This window comes from Halichoeres trimaculatus, unplaced genomic scaffold (assembly GCF_033239565.1).
Source record: "Halichoeres trimaculatus isolate MK-OKI-2021-1 unplaced genomic scaffold, fHalTri1.1 fHalTri1_scaffold_17, whole genome shotgun sequence".
Lineage (NCBI taxonomy): Eukaryota > Metazoa > Chordata > Actinopteri > Labriformes > Labridae > Halichoeres > Halichoeres trimaculatus.
This window is the reverse complement of record NW_027437195.1, coordinates 26,802,802-26,822,717: the sequence shown is the minus strand read 5'-3', so window position 1 is coordinate 26,822,717 and position 19,916 is coordinate 26,802,802. Positions and strand designations below refer to the sequence as shown.

Here is a 19,916-nt window from a genome sequence, read left to right as displayed (position 1 = left end):
AAATCTCTAAAATGTGCACTACAAAGTATCTTTAAACAATAATAAGAAACTTGACATTATCTTTCATCTATATTTCAGATGCTTCGAATGCTTAACGACAATCATTCAGTACTTACAGCTTCCTAGAAATAATTTTTATTCATTTTAATCAACTTCCAGCAAAGACAGCTGGGTCTTGTGGAGTTTTATTCTCTTCTTTGGAAATAAAACAGAAGATTTGACACACCAGAGGCATTCTGGGAAATTATAAAGGACCATTTTTATAGTTTTTGCTCATTTGCAAACATTTATATGCACACAAGGGATGTGTGTGTGGAGCTCTGACTCCTGTTGATGAAGACGAACGTTGATTAAAGAGCAAAGCATCATGCACTGTGGAGCAGATTTTAGTTTGAGTTGGAAAGTTGAAGTTGTTTATAGACCGTTAAGTGTTTCATAATAAACATCAGCATGTTGACGTTTTCCTGCAGAGGAGTGAAGCTCGGTGCTGTTGACATCATAAACTCTCCACTTCTTGTTCAGCTGTTTTCATTAAACTGCGCCAATCTTTCCCTTTTTTTCCTCCTCTGAAAAATATTTTTTTCTAAATCTATTGGTATAATTTATAAAATAAGCAATATGTCGAGTAAGAAATGTCTGCATACACGGTTTTTCTCACTTATAATGTACTGAATGTCATATTGTGTTGATTTCTGGGGGAATACATACATATCTATGAAATTAAACTCCAGAAAAGATTATAGAACATTAGGAATACTATTTCAAGCAAAGAATAAAAGTCATCCCAACTGTATTCAATTTTATTTTAATGAGAAGAAAAAAGTATATACTTTAAGGGGATTTGGTGTCTTTGAGATAGGTAAAGTAAGAACAAATGTTAAATACAGATGTGTTTCTTTTCTGGGAGTGAAATTGTGGAACAGACTTAGTGATGACTTGAAATTGTGTAAATCTCTGTTGAGGTTAAAAAAAACTCATTGAAAAGTAAAAACAAAAAAAGGGTTGCAATGAAAATGATTAAATGTGACATGATTAACATGAAAAATTCAAATAAATCAAGATTTTTTTTTCCTTATTTGTTTTACTGATATTTTCATGGATCACGTAGGATAGGCAAAAATAAGACTCAGCTTCAGCCTCCTCCTTTTTCGGTTCATGAGTTTTTTAATTTTTAATTCATTCATTTATTTATTTTTTGTGATTTTTTTGCATGTATATGCATTTTTTGTTTTATCTATTTATTTATTATCTATTTTCGTTCTGGGATATTTAAACCATGAACCATAGGACAGGCAGTTATTTTGTTTTTTGTGATTTTTTTGTTTTTTTGCTTCATATACATTTTTTGTTTTATTTATTTATGTTCTGGGATATTTTATGAATCGTTTAGGATAGGCAAAAATAAGCCCCAGCTTCAGTGTCCTCCTTTTTCGGTTTAAGGGTTTATTTTTTTATTTTATTCTTACTTTTTTGGCATGTATATACATTTTTATTTATCTATCTATTTACTTATTAATTTATTATTTTTTTGTAAATTAATGGCACATAATTCATATTCAGTACTGGAGATTGTAACTGAATTAAAATACTAATACTCAATATTTAACTCATGTTAAGCAGAAAAACGGCTCAATACTGTCCTTAAATCAAAAGTTGCTGCGCACTTGTGAGGGTCTATTTTTAGCTGAAGGTTAATCCACATTTTGTGGTCCGCTGAGTTTTTGAGGCAGACGTCTCTGATAATTTACCAAAGACAGAGTTTTTCATATTGAGGTCAGTCTTTTCCTGAGGTTATCTATCACCACAGTGCTTCCTTTATTTCACCTTGTTACCACCAAGGAGGTTATGTTTTTGGGAGTTTGTCTGGATCTTGATGAAGTTTTCAGGGAATGTTCAAAATAGGATAAGGAAGAAGTAAGTAAATTTTGGAGGTGATCTGGATCACCGTCTGGATCCAGGACTTTTTTAAAGGATTCTTTATCATTGTAAGATAGGGCCGTTTTCACCACATATGTATATAACTCCACCATAAATGGTCGGATTGCTTTGCAAAACAATACAAGACAAGGTCACCATCATTTCTGACAGATGTTAAAATACGATTCAGATCCTGACAATTTTCTGGATACTAAGATCCTGAATATGAAATATGTACTGGGTCATCATAATTTTCAACACTGTTAGGTAACAAATTATGGTACAAATCTGCAACTAACACCAAATTGTAGCAGACAGCCTGCTGAAAGGGAGTATAACATTAAAGTAGGACTAAAAGGTCTGCACTCTCTGAGTGAAGTGATGCACATGATGGTGTCTTTACTGACCGGAGTTTGTGGAGCTGAGGGACTGTCGGGGAACAAACTCAGGGCAGTTGATGAGCTGGGAGAAGTCGGTCCGAGGGGAGCCGACGACAGGAGGGGTGGGGATGGGCCAGCGCTCCGGGTCGGATTTACAGCGAACTTTATCATCCACCAGCTCCACCTCTTTGCTGCTCTTCAGAGCCTGGAGGAAGAAGCAGATTCAATTAACACAATCTGTGAGACAAACCTTTGGCCTTACATCCTTTCAGGTTTTTAACATAGTTTAAAGCAACACATTATACTTTCTTTTTTCAAATATTATTCCTACATTACTCAGGATTAAAGCTTTGAAGCAAATACCAACAGAACTTCTGTGAACCAGGAGCAAAATAGCCAGATCTAAGGCTCAAGGAAAACAGCTTTACTCTACGCTGGTTTCCAGCTGCAGGTGTTTTACCTCGATGATGAGGTTGATGTCTGTGGTGAGAGCCTGCACTCTGTGGAAGCTGGCGATGAGGGAGATGGGGAGGAAGCCCTGTGCGTCCATTTTTCTCCTCAGGAAGAAGTCTCGCTCCAGGTTGTGGAGGCTGAAGTAGTACTCGCTGGAAGAGGAGGAGGACACTTGTTCAGTGTTCATCAATGTTATTTTAATTTCATATCTGTGTATTCTGTGACGTGACCTTCACGTCTGGAAACCTGCAGCACCTGTCACACACTCAGCAGGTGAATGGAGGAAGCTGGTGCATAACTCACAGAGCGACACTCCGTGTTACACATAAACCATCTACTTTCTTTATTTTCTTCCACAAACGCAGGATCCACACATCCCTCTCCCAAGCGATGTTTCTGCGCTCCTCCTGAGGAATCTCTAAGTGTTCCCCGCCCTGATGGGAAATAAAATCCCTCCAGTGAGCTCTGGGTAAACCTCAAGACCGCCTCCCAGCTGGATCCACCCAGAGCATTTCCTCAGGGAGGCGCCAGGAGGCGTCATTATCAAGCTCCTTCACCAGAGTCGAAATAACAGAGCAGATGTGGTAATACAAAGTGGGTAAAGGTGTATTTCACTATTTTAACCCACCTCATAGTTGCCACAGGAATAAGGTTAGAAAGTCAAAATGTGATTTTTGATATCAAATCAGAAAATTTGTCTAGAAAAAATATTTTCTGTTTAAGATTGCAGAAAGAGGTTTTTATTAAAATCTGAAACAAATGGATTAATTGAGTAAAATCCCTACAAGAAGACTGTGGATGACGTCATTCAGGAGCCCCTGTAATACTGTCCTGACTCAGCAAAATGTATGGTTGCTGTTTTTTGTTGTTGTTTTGTTTTTTCTTTTTTCAAATCTTTGTATCTTTTAATTCTACGTCATGTTTCTCTCTTTGAATTGCTTCAGGCTCACTCTAATATATACAAATTAACTCCTCTGGGCTTTTTTATATCTAATTACTTTGTAGAAAAAAATTGCTGTCCAACTGAAAAAAATAAAAAATAAGTCAATAAATAAAAAATTAAAATAATAAAAAACATAAAAATAAAACAATAAAATTAAATTAAAAAATAATAATAATAATAATAATAAATAAGATAAAATAAAATTACAAATAAGACCTTAAATGAAGCTCTACAGTCCTGCTGTTCGGGAGCCCCTGTACACTGTCTTGACTCAGCAAATTGTATGGTTGTTGTTCTTTTGTTGTTGTTTTGCTTTTTGCTTTTTGTCTTTCTTTTCTCAAATCTTTGTATTTCTTATTCTACATCATGTTTCTCTACTTGAATTGCTTCTGGCTCACTCTAATATATAATTAAATTACTCTGTATGAAAAAAATTGCTGTCCAACGGAAAAAAATATAAATTAATTTAATTAATTAATTATTAATCAATTAATTATAATTAAATTAAAAGTTAAAAATTAAAATAGAATAATTAAAAAATTAGAAATAAAATAAAAATAAAATAAAAAATAAATAAATCAGAAAACACTTCAAAACTTAGAAATATTTCCAAAAAAGTGGATAGATTAGCATTTCCTCCTTTCATATCACTTTTAAAAAACATAGAAATGACTGACATTTCCAGCTGACTCAACAATACTTGGTTTAACAGCAAAAAGTTTGTCAGTCTGTCAAAAGCAGCAAAGTTTTCTTTTTAAGACAGCTACAGGATGAATGTTTGCCGTCCAAAAAAACCTTAAACAAAGCTCTACACTTCTGCTTTAAACACAAACACAGCCATATCAGAATCAAACCATCTTAAACTGGTTAAAAAAAAACTTTAATTGAAGTCAGACTCTACTTCATTCAAGACTCGTGACTTCATCTTAAAATTACGACAGTCATAAAAATCAGAGCGAGGAGGTTTGACACATTTATTCTTCTTCTGTGAAAGTCAATAAAAATCTTCTGTTCGGAGCACCAAACAAAGAAAAGCTCTCCGTCCCCACTTGTCACACCACTTTAAGTCACCACACACACACACGCCCACTCAAACACACACGCCTGTGCGTTGAGCAGGGCCTGCAGGCGGTATGCAGTGGTTTCTCCACGTAGAGTAACGCCGACTGAGTGAGCAGCCGAAAAAATACTGAAGAGACAAGAGAGATGAAGATAAAAATGTCCCTCCTCTTCCTCATTTTCTGCCTCCCTGAAACCTGTTTTTTCTCCCCACATTTCCTCGCTCAGGCCTCCTTATAATAATTCATCTCCTGTCCCCTCCGAGGCACTCAGGCTATATTTAGGAGTCCAGCTCACCCTTCACTATTCTGAGTCTGCTGCTGCAACCAGGCCAAAGCTGTCAGGCAACGCAGAGCGCACGCTGCCCCCTGCAGGACGCAGTAAACTCAGAGGAGTTTCAACTGACCACACACGCTCTGTTCACTGCTTATCACACTGTTCACACCTGTAATCTGTAACCTTCACCCGTTTGACGCCGGAGAAAACTGGTGGTTAAAACGTGACTTTGGCTGCTTCCCATCTTGACCCTTACGGACACATTTCTCCAGTCACACAGATAAAATGGTGACGCTAAAATATCTTTTTTTGAAAAGTTCAATCTCAAGTATTTTGCTCCAGATACTCCATTTTCTTCTTTTGTTATTGCAATAAAGCTATTAAGTCCATCCCAAACAATCAAATGTGTTCATACGCCTGCATCGATATTCAAATAATCTTTATTTGACTTGTGGAAAATGTGTAAACTAACCTCACCCTGAGAGCAGACACTAGATTTTCTATTTTTATCTCTATCTTCCAGTAAGTCACCAGCATCGTCGATTTCCAGTCTTGTGATGAATATTTAAGCTCTTTTATGTGTTGGTATCAGTAATTAATCTGTCATTTGCATCACTCCATGGTTTAATCATCTTGGAAATTTTGAAACAGAAAGAAAATTTGTTTTCCCAGAGATGACATTTGGGTATTTCTGCGACCTGATATTAAAACCTGTAAAAGTGAGGATCAACAGACAAATGAAACGACAAACAAAAGAGACTCACATTTGTCGTTTGATGTACTCTTTCAGAAGTTTCTCATCCACAGTGTACATCTGGACTTTGTTGCCGTCGTCGTAGTAATAAACCATGTTGGTGCCAAACTCGGAGGAGACCTGAGCCGAGCCGTCAGAGTCCCGGAAGTTCTGAGAGTATTCGTAACGGCCTGAGAGACATACGGAGGGTTTTCAGCGTGCACGTGCAGGGAAAGCCAGGAGGAAAAAATGTTGTGAAATTAAACAGCGTACCTCTTCCACCTCGACCTCTACCGCGCCCACGACCTTTCCCTCGGCCTCGTATTCCTCCACGAATGCTGCCGCCGTCGCTCCGGATGCTGGAGGTGTCGTCCCCAAAGTCTCGCTGGCTCCTCCAACCTGCTGGGGAAAAAAATTCACAGCGTAAATAGGGGGCATTTTAACCCTTTGACTTGCAGTTCAACCATTAGGTAGAGCTTTTTTTTTTCATTTTTTGAGACTCTACTAGAGATAGACCGATAGAGATTTTTCCAGGTCAATACAGATACCCATTATTTGTAGTCAAAGAGGCCAATAACTGATATTTGAAGCTGATATTAATCTGCAGTCAAAGTGCAAATGTTGGTGTCAAATTTTGAACAATACAAACTCCAACACTTAACTTCGTTCGAATACCTTTAAGCACGCATTTATAAACAGCTCCTAGGCTCAGCAGAATTTTTTATACAGTTAAATTAAAACTTTAAAAAATAGATAGCTGAAGTTTTCTACAGTAAATAAAGTTTTCCAAAGTTTCAATGTAACTACAATAAATGTAATAACTGCACTGCTGATTGGCTGTTTCCCCACCCATGGCTCTGCTTGTAACCAATCAGATGGTACCGTGGGTGGGACAGTGCTGGGGACTGAGTAGTGACTGCAGACAGCAGAGCGGCTGCATTAGTGCTGCAACAACGCAGTTTTAAATTTGTTTCTTATCGCCTGTCAGATTTAAAAAAAAAGCAGATACCGATGTGCCTCAAAATGCCAAATATCGGCCCTGATAATCGGTCTATCCCTAGTCTCTACATCCTATTGAAATTAATTTTAACTGAGTAAAACCTAATTGGGTCTCTCTAGCTTAAAATATATTTCTGAATGTGTTTTTTTTTAACTTAGTGCAACATAAATGTTAAAAAAATATTTTAAAAGATTTTTTTGTCTTTTTTGTGTTTTTGTTTTTTTATTTTTTTTATTTTGTCTTTTTTGTCGTTTTTGTTTTTTAAATTTATTCATTCGTCTTTTTTGTCATTTTTTTGTTGAATTTTTCCTTTGATGGAAGGGTTTAAAAATAGATGCAATATCCTTTGCATTTAAAAACTGAAAGTTGAAGGGTTAACTGCAGATTAAAGGAATCAATCATTTCTGTCTTCTTTAATATTAAAAAAAAATTATAACATTTTGGTGCATCAAACCGTAATGGCTCCTTGTGACATCTGCCATATACTAAGGTAGAACATGAGGCTGAATGATTCATAACTTTTTTAGCAACAGGCAAAAAGATTGCCAAACTTGGCTCAATTTAAAAAGACAGGGAATATAATAATAAAACAAGCGTTAAGTGACAAAAAAAATTATTATTCCTCTGTAAAACCATTTTTTATAAAACAAATAAAGAAAATATATAAAAATATTTTTTTTCAAGGAAAAGCTTGAGGTGGGCCTGTCAGAAAGTGGGTAATGCCACCCCTGGGCTATACCAGCATCCAAAAACTTCAAAGTTTTGGCTCTGATCTAAAACTTATGGTCTTCTTGTCCAAAAAAAGTTTATTCAGTTGTTAGGATCCTTTTCAGCGCTTCAGTTTCTTTCATTACAACTACTCTCTCCAGCTCATTTACCTCCCTCCTTCTGCTCCTTCTCCACTACAGTGAGTGGCAAAGCTGTAAATAATAACAAATTCAGTCTATGAGCAAATGTGTTTGTTGGTTATGTAAACTGAGAGCACCTGAGTCCCCGGTCTTAAAGAAGCTCATATTACAAAAAAAAATCATTCAGATTTTAAGGATTTCATTAACATGGAGATTATTTCAAAAGTCTTGAAAAGTTGAGCATGCTTTCATTCTGAATAACAGGTGAAATAAACTCTGCAGACTCCAGAGACAGATGGTAGCGAGAAAGGTTTCCAGCAAACATGCATGAAAGAGCAAACACAAACCCAACCACCAGGCGAGGAAGGACAACAGAACAGAAACTTACTCCTGCTATCATGTGCCCTGTTATTATGGAGTGTGTGATTGGGCGACGTGGGGTCAGGTGAGTCGCTGGTGGGGTCTGTGTCGGAGCGGGCCGGGCCCCCGCCGGGCGTCTTGTCACCGTTGTCTCTCGAAGCTTCCTCCAGCGGCAGAGAAACCCACTTACGTTTGTTACCTATCGATGATTGCAGAGCGGAAACAGAGTTTTGTTCCAGTTTGACACAAAGTAAAAATCAACAACTGAACTTTGTGAGAAATTATCCACATGAGTCACTCAAATTCAAAAAGCCTGAGGCCTTTCTCTTTTCTCTTTTGAATACAGAAAGATTTGGTGGTGGAACAAAACTCTTCACTTCATCCTGAAATTAAACCCTCAGAGAAGTATTTTTTCCTCTCACTTGTTTTGCTCAAGCTTTGGTTTTAACTTTTGGTTTATCTTATAATCAGAGTGAACCAGAAATTGCTGCATGTTCAAAGTAAAGTGAATCAGGGAAAGTGCAAGACAATCACCTTTCAGTAAACAGCATGCAAAAATCTGCACCACACAGGAATCATCAACACATCAACAATGATCAACACAGTTATGAGCATGCTTTGTTTGTGCAGCAATCAATGAAGTCAAACATCTCTGTCCAATGAAATCTCAGGAAATGACAAAAGTCAAACTGATCAGTAACATAAAGTTAAGGAGGAGAAGTTTGTTTAAAATGAAGCGTTTCACTGGTCAGAGAAGAAGTCTTTCACCCCCTCCGTCACGCGTCACCCCCGAGAAACTCACCCTCACCTCCTCTCTTCTTCAGGGCGTTGCTCTTGGCGTCCTGTCCCGTCTTTGTCTCCCCGTCTTTGGGCAGATCTCCCAGCGGGTCCAGCTGAGCTTCCTGGTTCTCCTTGCTTTCGCCGCCGTCATGGCTGCTCTCTGACTTTCTATCCGGTCGCTCTCTCCTCTTCTCCTTGTCTCTGCGGGAGGAGGGAGGCTTCTTCCCGTTGTTGTTGAGGACATTTTGTTGCTGCTGGAAGGTAAACGACGAGGTTTAAATGTGTGTAAGAAATTTCACAAGGGCACGCAAACACCGTGAACTCAAAGAAGCTTCTACCCTTTTCAATTTCTGTTGACTTGGTCTTGAAAGATAAAAACCACCAGCTGTAGTTTTTAATAAAGTCATATTGCTTGGTGATGAGGTATTACTGTCCTTACTGCTTTCTCTGCGCTTTGACAACCATCATCTCATTGCTTATTTTTGTTTTCATTAAGTATTCATGTCTTCTCTTATTCCTGCTTTGTATTATTATTACGGAGGTTATGTTTTTGGGAGTTTGTCTGTGAACAACATAACTCAAAAAGTAACAAACAGATCTTGATGAAATTTTCAGAAAATCTTCAAACTGAGATAAGGAAGAAGTGATTAAATTTTGGAGGTGATCCTGATCAGTGTCTGGATCTAGGACCTTTTTAAAGGATTCCTTATCATTGTGAGATAGGGCTGTTTTAACCATATGTGTATATAACTCCACCATAAATGGTTGGATTGCTTTGCAAAACAAAACAAGACAAGGTCACCATAATTTCTGACAGATGTTAAAGTACGATCCAGATCCTGCCAATATTCTGGATACTAAGATCTGGAATAGGAAATATGTACTGGGTCATTGTAATTTTCAACACTGTCAGGAAACAAATTATCGTACAAACCTGCAACTAACACCAAATTGTAGCAGACAGTCTGCTGAAAGGGAGTATAACATTAAAGTCGGACTCAAGTGAGGTCTACGCTCTCTGAGTGCTTTTGTAGTTTATAAAAGCAGCTGTGGTGACCAAATTTTCTCTCGACATAAATAAAGCAAACCAATAAAACATTTTCTTCTGATTTTGAAATTCAACGTTTGAGCATTTCACCTCACTAAGCCTCAACTGTTTTAGTAATTCAACTCAAAATCCATTTTGAGTGAGATCCTGAGACCTCTTTGATGTTTCCAGTGCTCCATCTAGTGAGCAGAAATCAGAAAAGTTTTCTGTCATCCAACTACCTTATGTGGAAAAACATATTTACATGAGCGTTTACATGTTTTACTGAGCTCTGTGTGTCAGGACATCCAGACACAGGAGCAGTTTCTTTCCCCAGGCCATCACACTGATGAATAGTCATTTATATACCTCATATACAGCTACAGCCTCTGTTTCTCTTTGCATATTCATCTTTCTTTTTTCTCTTGCAAACTGCACATTTCTTTGACCTGTCTCTAATTCAGTGCACTATTTTAACTCACGTGTATATATTTTTTTATAATCCTCCGTACAGCGTTCTTTTTTTCTTACTACTTAAGTTCTTCATTTTCTATTTTTGTAATGTTTGGTGCTTATTCATAATAATTGTAAGGAGAGAGTGTGGTTTAAACAGGAGTTGAATCTCTTGTATTCTTGAAGATACCTGGCGAATAAATGCTTTTCTGATTCTGATGTTTACTCCAGAATTGGTTTTAAGGTGGTTGTTAGCTTCTTCTTGAGTTATTTTCTACTTTTGCTTGAACATTTTAGAGTCCAAGATACATCTTTTATTAAGTGGCAAACTGATGGTGACAGCTCTAGTCATACTAAAAATATTTTCTGCGTTGTTTACTGTCTACTAAGCTTTGAAAAGTGTAAAAGTCCAAAAATATGACTTGAAAAAAGAAGGTTTGGAAGGTTTTTATGTTTTCCAAATCCCAAATATTACATCAACAGGGAAAACCAGCATGGCAATTGATAAAAGGCTGATCAAGAAAATTTAAATCTTTTAAGCAAAAACCATTCATGGGTTCACCTTCTCAAATGTGAGAGCATGCTGCTTTACTTTTGGTTTTTTAACCACTCTGTTTAGTTTTTAATCACATGGACTCAGCCGTCCTGTTATCGCGCTCTGACTCGATCTAATGTCATATTCTGTAACTGTGTAAAACCCTTAGAAGCTTAAGTTGTGGTCTTCTTTTGAAGTTGTGCACACTTGCTCAAATATCTGTCTTTACTTTTGAACAAACAGTAACGTTTGGTAAAGGAATGTAAAAATTAAATGTAGTTCCATGTGTGTCCACTGGGGGCTGGTTCCAAAGCCAAGGCCTCCATAATAACACCAATGTTAAATGTTTAATCTTTAAAATTATGTTAGAACTCATCTATTTGGAGGGCTCTAAGAGTTGTGCACAGATGTGTACAACGACTGGTGTCTTGACCCCGCCCCTTGCTTCTTTCTAGGTTAAGCGTAAAGGAAGCTGTGTTGGAGTTAAATATTTCAAACACCTTTTAATAACAGCTAAGAGGAGTTTAAGAGTTAAAAAAGCACAAACTGGTTGGTAAATAAAACCTCTCTCCAGCACTGTCAATATGTTTGTCCTCACAAACATTAGTCACATTTAAATCATACCTCTTTGGCCAGTTCACCAGGTGTGGGCCAGTTTGTGATGTCACTGAAGTCACTCGACTGTAAAACCAGAGAAGAAAGGAAAAAACGTTAACACAGAGCGTCGTTGAATCAACAATCACCTGGAGTCTTGATTTTTTTAAGCTTTGTCTCATAAATGTGGGTCAGGTGGGTCCTGAGTGGCTCCTGGTCGAGACCAGCGTGGGAGGAAAAGGAGGTCAGTGCTCCTGGCGTGTCAGGGAACTGCAAACAACAACGATAAACAGGCCCGGTCGCCTTCCACCTCCGTGAATGATGTAAATTTGGACAGTCTGATATGAGATCAAGGTTACACAGAAAAGAGCTGCAGCTCTGATATATGAATGAGTCCATCACGGGGATATGAACCCAAAAACTCTTCTTTATGTTTCCTAAAAAGCTAAGAGTGAAGACTCAAGCATGCATTAAACTGAAAACAATCAATTCAACATGTTTAACTTGGATTAAAAGGCAGTGTTTACAAATCTTATGGCACAGAAACAGCAGCTGAAAGTCTGAATAAGTGTTTTTAATATATGCAGAGCAGCTGAAAAAGCTGTGTTTTGTTTTTTGATGAACCAAAGAAGAGCAAAACATCACAGATAAAGCTCTTACTCTCAGTGTTTCTCTGTGTAAAAGATGTGCTAATTCAGACTAAGTCCTAGCTAAACTCCTCCTGGACATGTCTGCGACCTGTGATCAGCCAAACCCTCTTACAGTACCACTGAGTTCACAAACAGGGTCATCACAGGTAAAGTATCTCAGGCATTAGTTACAAGTCAGAAGCCAAATTATATCAACGACCTGTTTACTCAGCATCAGCTGTCCTCAGTCAACCTGAGATCCTCAGAACAACACTTTTATATTCAAATGAACACATTTAGCTAATGAAGCTGTGTTTACACTGAGCGCACTGCGAGTTAAAGGTAGCGTGAGGAATTTATTGTAAACAGAGTCTCTGTTTACCTTCACCAAAAGCATTCAGTGTAGCTCTGAGCTACGACTTCTGTTATTCTGATGTAACAAAACGTTTTAAAGGTCATTTTCAATTCTTTACACAACAATTACAAACTCTCCTTCTTCTTCTGTCTCTTCTCAGTTTGCTGACTCATTGCTGAATTTGGCATTTGTGTCCTCACGTGCCCGAGAGGAAACGCTGCACAGCACAACTTTAGATCGAAATCTCTACCTTGCATTCCAAGCAACAAAAGTGAGAAGAGGTTTACATTTCAGCTGATTTCCAAAGATAGTTTAGGCAAATATTCTCAGTGAAAGTAGATATTTTGAATATTTAAATACCACAAACTTAGAGTATGCAGTCCTGATAAAGGTTAGCCTCACAGGTGACACATGAGACTTCTTGTATCAAATGTCGTCTGATAGTTGATGCTGCATTCATGGGATGTCAGACATGTCGGAAAAACAAGTTTCTAAGATGGAAAATGTCTGCTAATGCCTTCTTATATCAAAACGACTTTGAAATTTAGGAAAGTTTTTGTTGTACGTAGGTATTGGTGCCCGACTTAGCAACTTAGTATAAACAGCATCAACACAATGGGCAGACAATGTTTAAAGAAACTTATTCACATCAACTAGGGCTGCAGCTATCGAATATTTTAGTATTCGAGTATTCTACTGAAAATCCCAGCAATTAATCGATTAATCAGATAAAATGTGTTTTTGTTTAGTTAAAGAGCAGTTATTTATCAAATGAAATTTTTTCTCTTAAAGAAATAGAATTTTCTGGTACAGCATGTCAATAAGAGCATTTGCTTTGGTAGCTCCAAAATCTGTAAACACACTTTGACACATTTTTTTGTGCCTTTGCATCTCATCAAATATTGCGGACCCAAATGGCACCCGTTTTGTAGAATGATCCATTAGTCTCCAAACTCCAGAAAAGAAGCTAGATTTGTTGCTAGTTGCTATTTTGTATAAGAGGTAGCTTGAGGGGTCTGAAAACTCTGTTAATATGGCCTCAGCTCTATTTGAAATACCACTCTTTGATCTTTTTTAAAATTAAACGATTCCTCGAGGCAGAGAAAATTACTCGAGTTTTTTTTTTTTTAATCGAGTATCTCGAAACATTCGAGGAATCGTTTCAGCTCTAATGTCAACTTTCTGCTTTGGTATAATTTGTTATTAAGAATTTATTGACAATAGAGTTGACTAGTTAGAAGTTACGAAAATGTGTTAGCTAAATTAATACAGTACTTTTCTGCAGATTGTCAAAATTAAAGTAAGTTTTATTATACAATGTTTAAAGAAACGTATGTACGTCAACTAGGGCTGCAGCTATCGAATATTTTAGTATTCGAGTATTCTACTGAAAATCCCATTGATTAATCGAGTAAGTTTTCAAGTAAGTTTTCAAGTAAGTTTTATTATACAATGTTTAAAGAAACTTATTCACGTCAACTAGGGCTGCAGCTTTCGAATATTCCAAATTAAAGTACGTTTTATTCACTGTTTTGAGCAGGGTGTTGTTAAAACATGACAAACATGGCATTTAAGTTTTTTGCTTCACACATTTGAAAGATTTTCTTAAAAACAAAGCATATTTTGGTGATTTTGCGTTTAATTTTCGACTACTTTTTCTGATAGCTAACATAAAAACATGTTTTCCCTGCTGTTTGAGTGCAAAGTCTCCTGGATTAGCAATGGTGGCTACATTAAAATCACGAAAAAAATGTCACTATGTGGTTTCATGTGACACAGAGGTAATAAACTGACTGTGAACATTAATTTTCATCACTATTATAATATTTGGTTCTCTTTCTGACATTAATCTCAAACAGCTTCAGTGGAAAAACAGGTTGGAAAAAAGCAAACGAAGCAGCTCAAACCGGCAAACATTTGACTTGTGGCAGATGTTAATTTCCCATCCTTCATGTCAATATCTGGCAGGAGTTACAGTGCTGAAATATGAACACGTGATCCATGTGACACCTCGGCTTCAAAGAGCCAACATGTTAGATTATTAAGAGGTGAGAAACAGGCAAAAGGGAACTCTTAGGACTTGACTTACAGCTTAATTTAAATGCAAGTTAAAACAAAGGCTGTGGGAAAAGGGTGAAGGAAAGTGCTTTGTTAGTCAATGTTTCTTTGGAGTTAGTTGTTAAGATGTGTGATCTAGATTTAGGATAGTTTTCAAAGATCATCAGAAAAACTTTTAGAGGCTTTTCAAAAAGGAAGAACAGTCACAGTAAAACCCAAAAAAGTTGAGTGTTACCTTGCTGGATTTTCTCGTCCTGGGCTTGCTGGCACGGACGACTTTCAGAGTGTTTTGTTGATCTGCAGATAATGAATCAACACATGAAAAAGACATCATATTTAACAAAAACAGGCCTAAACCAAACCAGTTTCTGATGCTTTTAGGAAACACAATCTAAAAACCAGCAGCGAGCTTGCTCAACACTAGAGTTGAGCAAAGTTTACTCATGCATGCGCTGCTCTTTGGGAATTTCTGTCAGTACGGGATGAATAAATATCCCCCCCTTCCCCATGACTGAACTAGTTGAGGGTGTTTTGTGTGCAGCCAGCGGCAGTATGCGTGTGTCTCTGCAGGCTGGGAGTGGCTCGCTGTAGCCTGACAGTCCCTATCGCTCGGCAGAGGATGGTCGGATTGATAAGAGACGCAGGCCGAGGCTTCAGCATGAATGGGTGTATGCCCGACCAAGCCTGCAGAAGTCCACCCACCGAGCGAGCGGCGCGTACAGTAACACTGTAAAATGATGCCTCTGCACTGGCCAAGAGACGAATGCTTCAAATATAGCTCCCCCTGCTCTGACACACATTCACTACTGAACTTTTACTTAACTGTCTGAGCTGCTGCTTCACCTCAGAGCCAACTGTTGCAAACATAACGGAGAAAATGTCACCACAACAGCAAATCAGTCACACTTACACTTCATTCTCACCCACAAAATGAGCTGTGTCGCCAGTTTTCACATTTGATTGGCAATGAAACTATCAGCTGATTATTCATCTGCCTGATAAGATATACAGAAAGTTAATCAGTACATTCTGATATCTGACCTTATGTTTATAAAGGTGTCCTCCATCAGGTGAGAATCTAACTTCCATAAAGTTAAAGGACACTACATCATGAAGTGACCAAAACATCCTGACTTTAAGACTTTTAGATAAGCAGAACTACAACTACATTTCCCATGATGCATCTCTGCATTTTAGTGGATTTTTCTTGTGTAATTAATGATATATCTTTAGATTTTAAACTAGTAGCTTGTAACATGAGTTTTTTATTTGATAACACTAAGAAATAGACTTCAGTTGAGGCAAGAATATCTTGAAAGCAACTCTTTGACATCGCCTAAGTCAAGATGGCAGCCTGCAAGGGCCTCAGGTGATCATAAAACTAATTTATAGCAAGTCAAGAGAGTAAATTGTGTAAAACTCTGTGTAGTATATCTTCATTTTTATATAAAAAGCAACAACAATAGGGCTGGGTATTGCTTAGAGTCTCACGATTCAATATCAAGTCAATTTGTTATTGATTAAAATGCTTTGATTTTCAATTTTTGTGCCTATGTGAACATAACTGGTATGTCACCTTACATTTTGAAGCAATAAAATATCCCAAACATCAGATTTTAAAGAAGAAGAAGCTGGCTTTATGCTGCTATTTTGTAGATATTTTGAATATTTAAATACCACAAACTTAAGAGTATGCAGTCCTGATAAAGATTAGCCTCACAGGTGATACATGAGACTTCTTGTATCAAATGTCGTCTGACAGTTGATGCTGCATTCATGGGATGTCAGACATGTCGGAAAAAAAAGTTTCTGAGATGTAAAATGTCTGTGAACGCCTCCTTGAATCAAAAAACTTTGAAATTTAGGAAAGTTTTTGGGGTACGCAGGTATTGGTGTCCGACTTAGCAACTTAGCATATTCAACATCAACACGTTGGGAAGTCAGTGTTTAAAGAAATGTCTTCACATCAAGTTTCTGCTTTGGTAAAATTTGTTATTAAGAATTTATTGACAACAGAGTTGACTTGTTAGAAGTTACAAAAACGTGTTAGCTAAATTAATACAGTATTTTTTTTGCAGATTGTCCAAATGAAAGTAAGTTTTCTTCACGGTTATGAGCTGGGTGATGTTAAAAAATGACAAAACATGGCTTTTAAGTTTTTTGCTTCACACATTTGAAGGATTTTGTTTGAAACAAAGCATATTTGGGTGATTTTATGTTTAATTTTCAACTACTTTTTATGGTAGCTAACATAAAAACCATATTTTCCCTGTTGTTTGAGTGCCAAGCCTCCTGGAATAGCAATGGTGGCTACATAAAGCTCGTGAAAAACATGTCACTATGCAGTTTCATGTGACACAGAGGTGATAAACTGACTGTGAACATTAATTTTCATCACTTTTATAATATTTGGTTCTCTTTCTGACATTAATCTCAAACAGCTTCAATTAGCCTGTGCGGCTAATTAAAATGCTTTGATTTTCGATATGTAACCTGACGTTTTGGAGCAATAAAATAACCCAAACGTCAGATTTTAAAGCAGAAGCTGGCTTCACGCTGCTATTTTGTTGTTATTTGGTTTTGTGTGGCCCTTAATACAATTCAAAAAACACGCACAGCCCACCCTCACTTGCCAGGAGGTGAATCAATCCAGAGGATTTGCTGAATTGAAATTAAAAGCAACGATTTATCAATATTTTTACTCACCCCTAAACAACAAAGTCTATTATTTCAATAATCTAGAAATAAAAGAAGATTAGCTGATGCACTGCTAGACTGCTAAGTGATAATCTGTATTTTAACTCCAATACTTACCATTTGAAATAGGTTTTAGGGGCGCTAAATGAGGATTCTGACCCTGTTTATGTTGGGCTTTTTGGAGAGATTGGTGGTTCTTCTCACAAGATTTTGACATTTAATACAGAGAAAAGTATTAAACTAGTCTAATATATCCATAAACATTCAGAAGCAGTAGCTGTAAATCAACTATTCACAAACCAGACCTACTTTAACTCTCCCACCTGTCCAGCCACCTTTTTCGCATACTTTCACTGGTGACAGTAGTGAGCAGGCTGGTGGGAGGAACTGCAGGCAGCCAGGCCATTGGACATGCAAAACGTGTCTTTACAGCAGCAGTTAGCCTGGCTGTCTTATTAGCTCTCTACACTGACACAGCAGCTCTTTCCCCCTGAATTACTCCCACATTATGACCCTCTCCGTGCTTTCATCCACCAACATAACCTCCTGCACTGTCACTGTCCCATAAAGCAGGAAATAGCAGGCAAATAGCTCGGTGGTAGTAGCTAAGTTCCAGGCAAAAGAAGTAGCAGTTGTCAGCAATCAACACGTGGTGCTTCAGAGCAATCTGAGCACGGAGGGGGATGGGGCAAATATGCCACCATCAACACGTCTTGCTCCCCCCGACATTCAAGTTTAAGCACTTCATTCAACTCCTAAAAACCCCAAATGAGCTATGACAGACATGTTAAGTGGAGATTTAAGCGGATAACTCTGAAGTGAAGCTGTCAATATGCTGCAACAGCGTGCTGCTGGGGGAGCTGAGTGCTGAACTGGAACTTTATTGTACACTTCACCCATGACAATCTGCTTTAGCTAGTAGAAATATAAAACCTTCTCACCTTTCTCATGAGTACTTGAGTTCATATTGTTGATCGGCACCCTGCCCGTGGTCCTCTTAGTCCAGGGGTTCACTTTAGGCGGAGGAGCTTCAACAACTTTCCTCTTCACGGTCTCAACAGCCGAGTCAGCGGTGCTGCTTTGGTCATTTTCTTTATCGTTTTCTTTGCATTTCTTCAGCACGTCTGATGAACTTTTCGCTACCTCACTGTTTTGTCCATCAGCCAGCGGCTTCTCCACACCTTTCTGCCCTTTCTCTGTTTGTTCTTTCTGCAGGTGATCCCCCTCGGACTTGTTATGGCTCTTCTCCGCCGCTGCTCCGGAGCCTGCTGCTGTCAAACCTGAATCAACCTGACTGCGCTCAACCTCTGTGGACATCCTGCTAGTTTCCTAACAGCGCGCAGTGTTAAATCCAGTGTGAATATTTGGTCCTGGCTCTCTTATCCCAGAGAAAATTCGCGAAAAGCTCAGAGGGTGACCACATCCACAACTTGAGGTAAACAACTTTTGGGCTGGACCTCGCTAGCCAGCTAGCTCGTAGCTTCTGAAGCTAACAGTTAGCTAGCTAGCGACCATGCAGAAGTCCGCGAGCCCGAGCTAAATGTTGTTGTTTTCGTCGCTGAACTAACGCTTCATATCAACAAGAAGTTACCTCTGAATCTGTAATCTGTCACCATGTGAATCAGACGCGCTGGATTAGTTCGCCTGCGAGTTTCTGTAACTTTTTAAAGCGACCTCCTCTCTGTCTCTCTGCTCCAACTCCACGCGACCAGCTACGAGCTCGTGCAGCCAGCTGCTCCCTGCCTGTAAACAGTGACTCTTCCGCCCCCAGCGGCCACTCTCAGGTACTGCGCTGCATACATTCAAACTGCAAAATAAACTGTGGTAGAAAAGCAAATTTACTCAGTACTTCACCTAAAGTCATCAGTCATTGTGCCTGCTCGCATGTTAATTTTATTTTCATTCTCATCAAAGACAGCTCCAGGTATACTTTACATCTTCACAGAAGTAAATACATGAAAAACTTACCATTGTGACGCTTTTTTGTGGTCACTACACATCAAACATCTCTCTATTCAGCTCCTCAAATGCTGACAAAGACCACAAAGAGAGCCCTTGTTAAAACACATTTTAAGACTCCTTTGAAATGGGTTTTAAAGTTCTTTTATTAGTTTTTGATCCCTTTAAAATGATTTTGCTCCTTTTATATAAAATTAGTTTTTATTTTATGTACTTGTGCTTGTGAGAGCCTGGTAAGACAGCTTTTTATCAATATGACCCATGTCTGTAAAACAACATGAAAACTCAAGGGCTGCACAAAGTTTAAACACTTTAAGACCTACATTTTAGCCTTACTGGAGCTAATTCTTACACTTTGTTATTCATTCATCTGTTTTACTTTTGAACTCGTTTGATTTGGGACATTTACAACTAGAGCCCGATCGATATGGAATTTTTGGGGCCGATGCCGATACCGATACTGGGGGCAAAAAAAAGCCGATATCCAATATATCAGCCGATATCCAATATATCGGCTGATATATATGATAAATTCATTTATATACACAGGATATATAGGCCTACTGTATATAATCACAAATCATTATTATACCCATATGGTTCAAGACAGAGACAGAACACTGTTAAATCAAAACAAGGAACTTAAATTATAAAACTGTCAACATATAGGAACTGTAGTGTAAACCAATGATAAATAAGAACAAGCTGTAAACACAATAATAAATCAAGAAGTCAAACTTTAAACACCTTAAATAAATAGGTCAAACTTTAAACACAGTTTGTATACAAAAAAAGTAAAACTGTAAACACACAATGAGCAACTTACACGATGTTAAAACGCCTTTCTATAGTCTTACATT

At 37.9% G+C, this 19,916-nt stretch overlaps 1 protein-coding gene across 6 annotated transcripts in view; it reads right to left on the bottom strand.

Annotated features, from left to right (window-relative positions):
- larp1b (La ribonucleoprotein 1B) overlaps positions 1 to 18,853 on the bottom strand; it is a 36,223-nt gene extending 17,370 nt beyond the window's left edge. The window contains exons 1-9 of one of the 6 annotated variants that reach the window (XM_074692040.1): positions 18,039 to 18,853; positions 14,636 to 14,697; positions 11,389 to 11,445; positions 8,772 to 9,003; positions 7,998 to 8,168; positions 6,035 to 6,160; positions 5,793 to 5,952; positions 2,758 to 2,902; positions 2,325 to 2,502 (exon numbers count right to left, since the gene is read on the bottom strand). In XM_074692040.1, the coding sequence (XP_074548141.1) occupies positions 2,325 to 2,502; positions 2,758 to 2,902; positions 5,793 to 5,952; positions 6,035 to 6,160; positions 7,998 to 8,168; positions 8,772 to 9,003; positions 11,389 to 11,445; positions 14,636 to 14,697; positions 18,039 to 18,414 (1,507 nt within the window). In that variant the 5' untranslated portion in view covers positions 18,415 to 18,853. Of the gene's footprint in view, positions 1 to 2,324; positions 2,503 to 2,757; positions 2,903 to 5,792; positions 5,953 to 6,034; positions 6,164 to 7,997; positions 8,169 to 8,771; positions 9,004 to 11,388; positions 11,446 to 14,635; positions 14,698 to 18,038 lie in introns of all 6 variants that reach the window. The other 5 variants (XM_074692041.1, XM_074692043.1, XM_074692042.1 and 2 more) reach the window with 5 other exon arrangements.
- Positions 18,854 to 19,916: the final 1,063 nt, after the last annotated feature.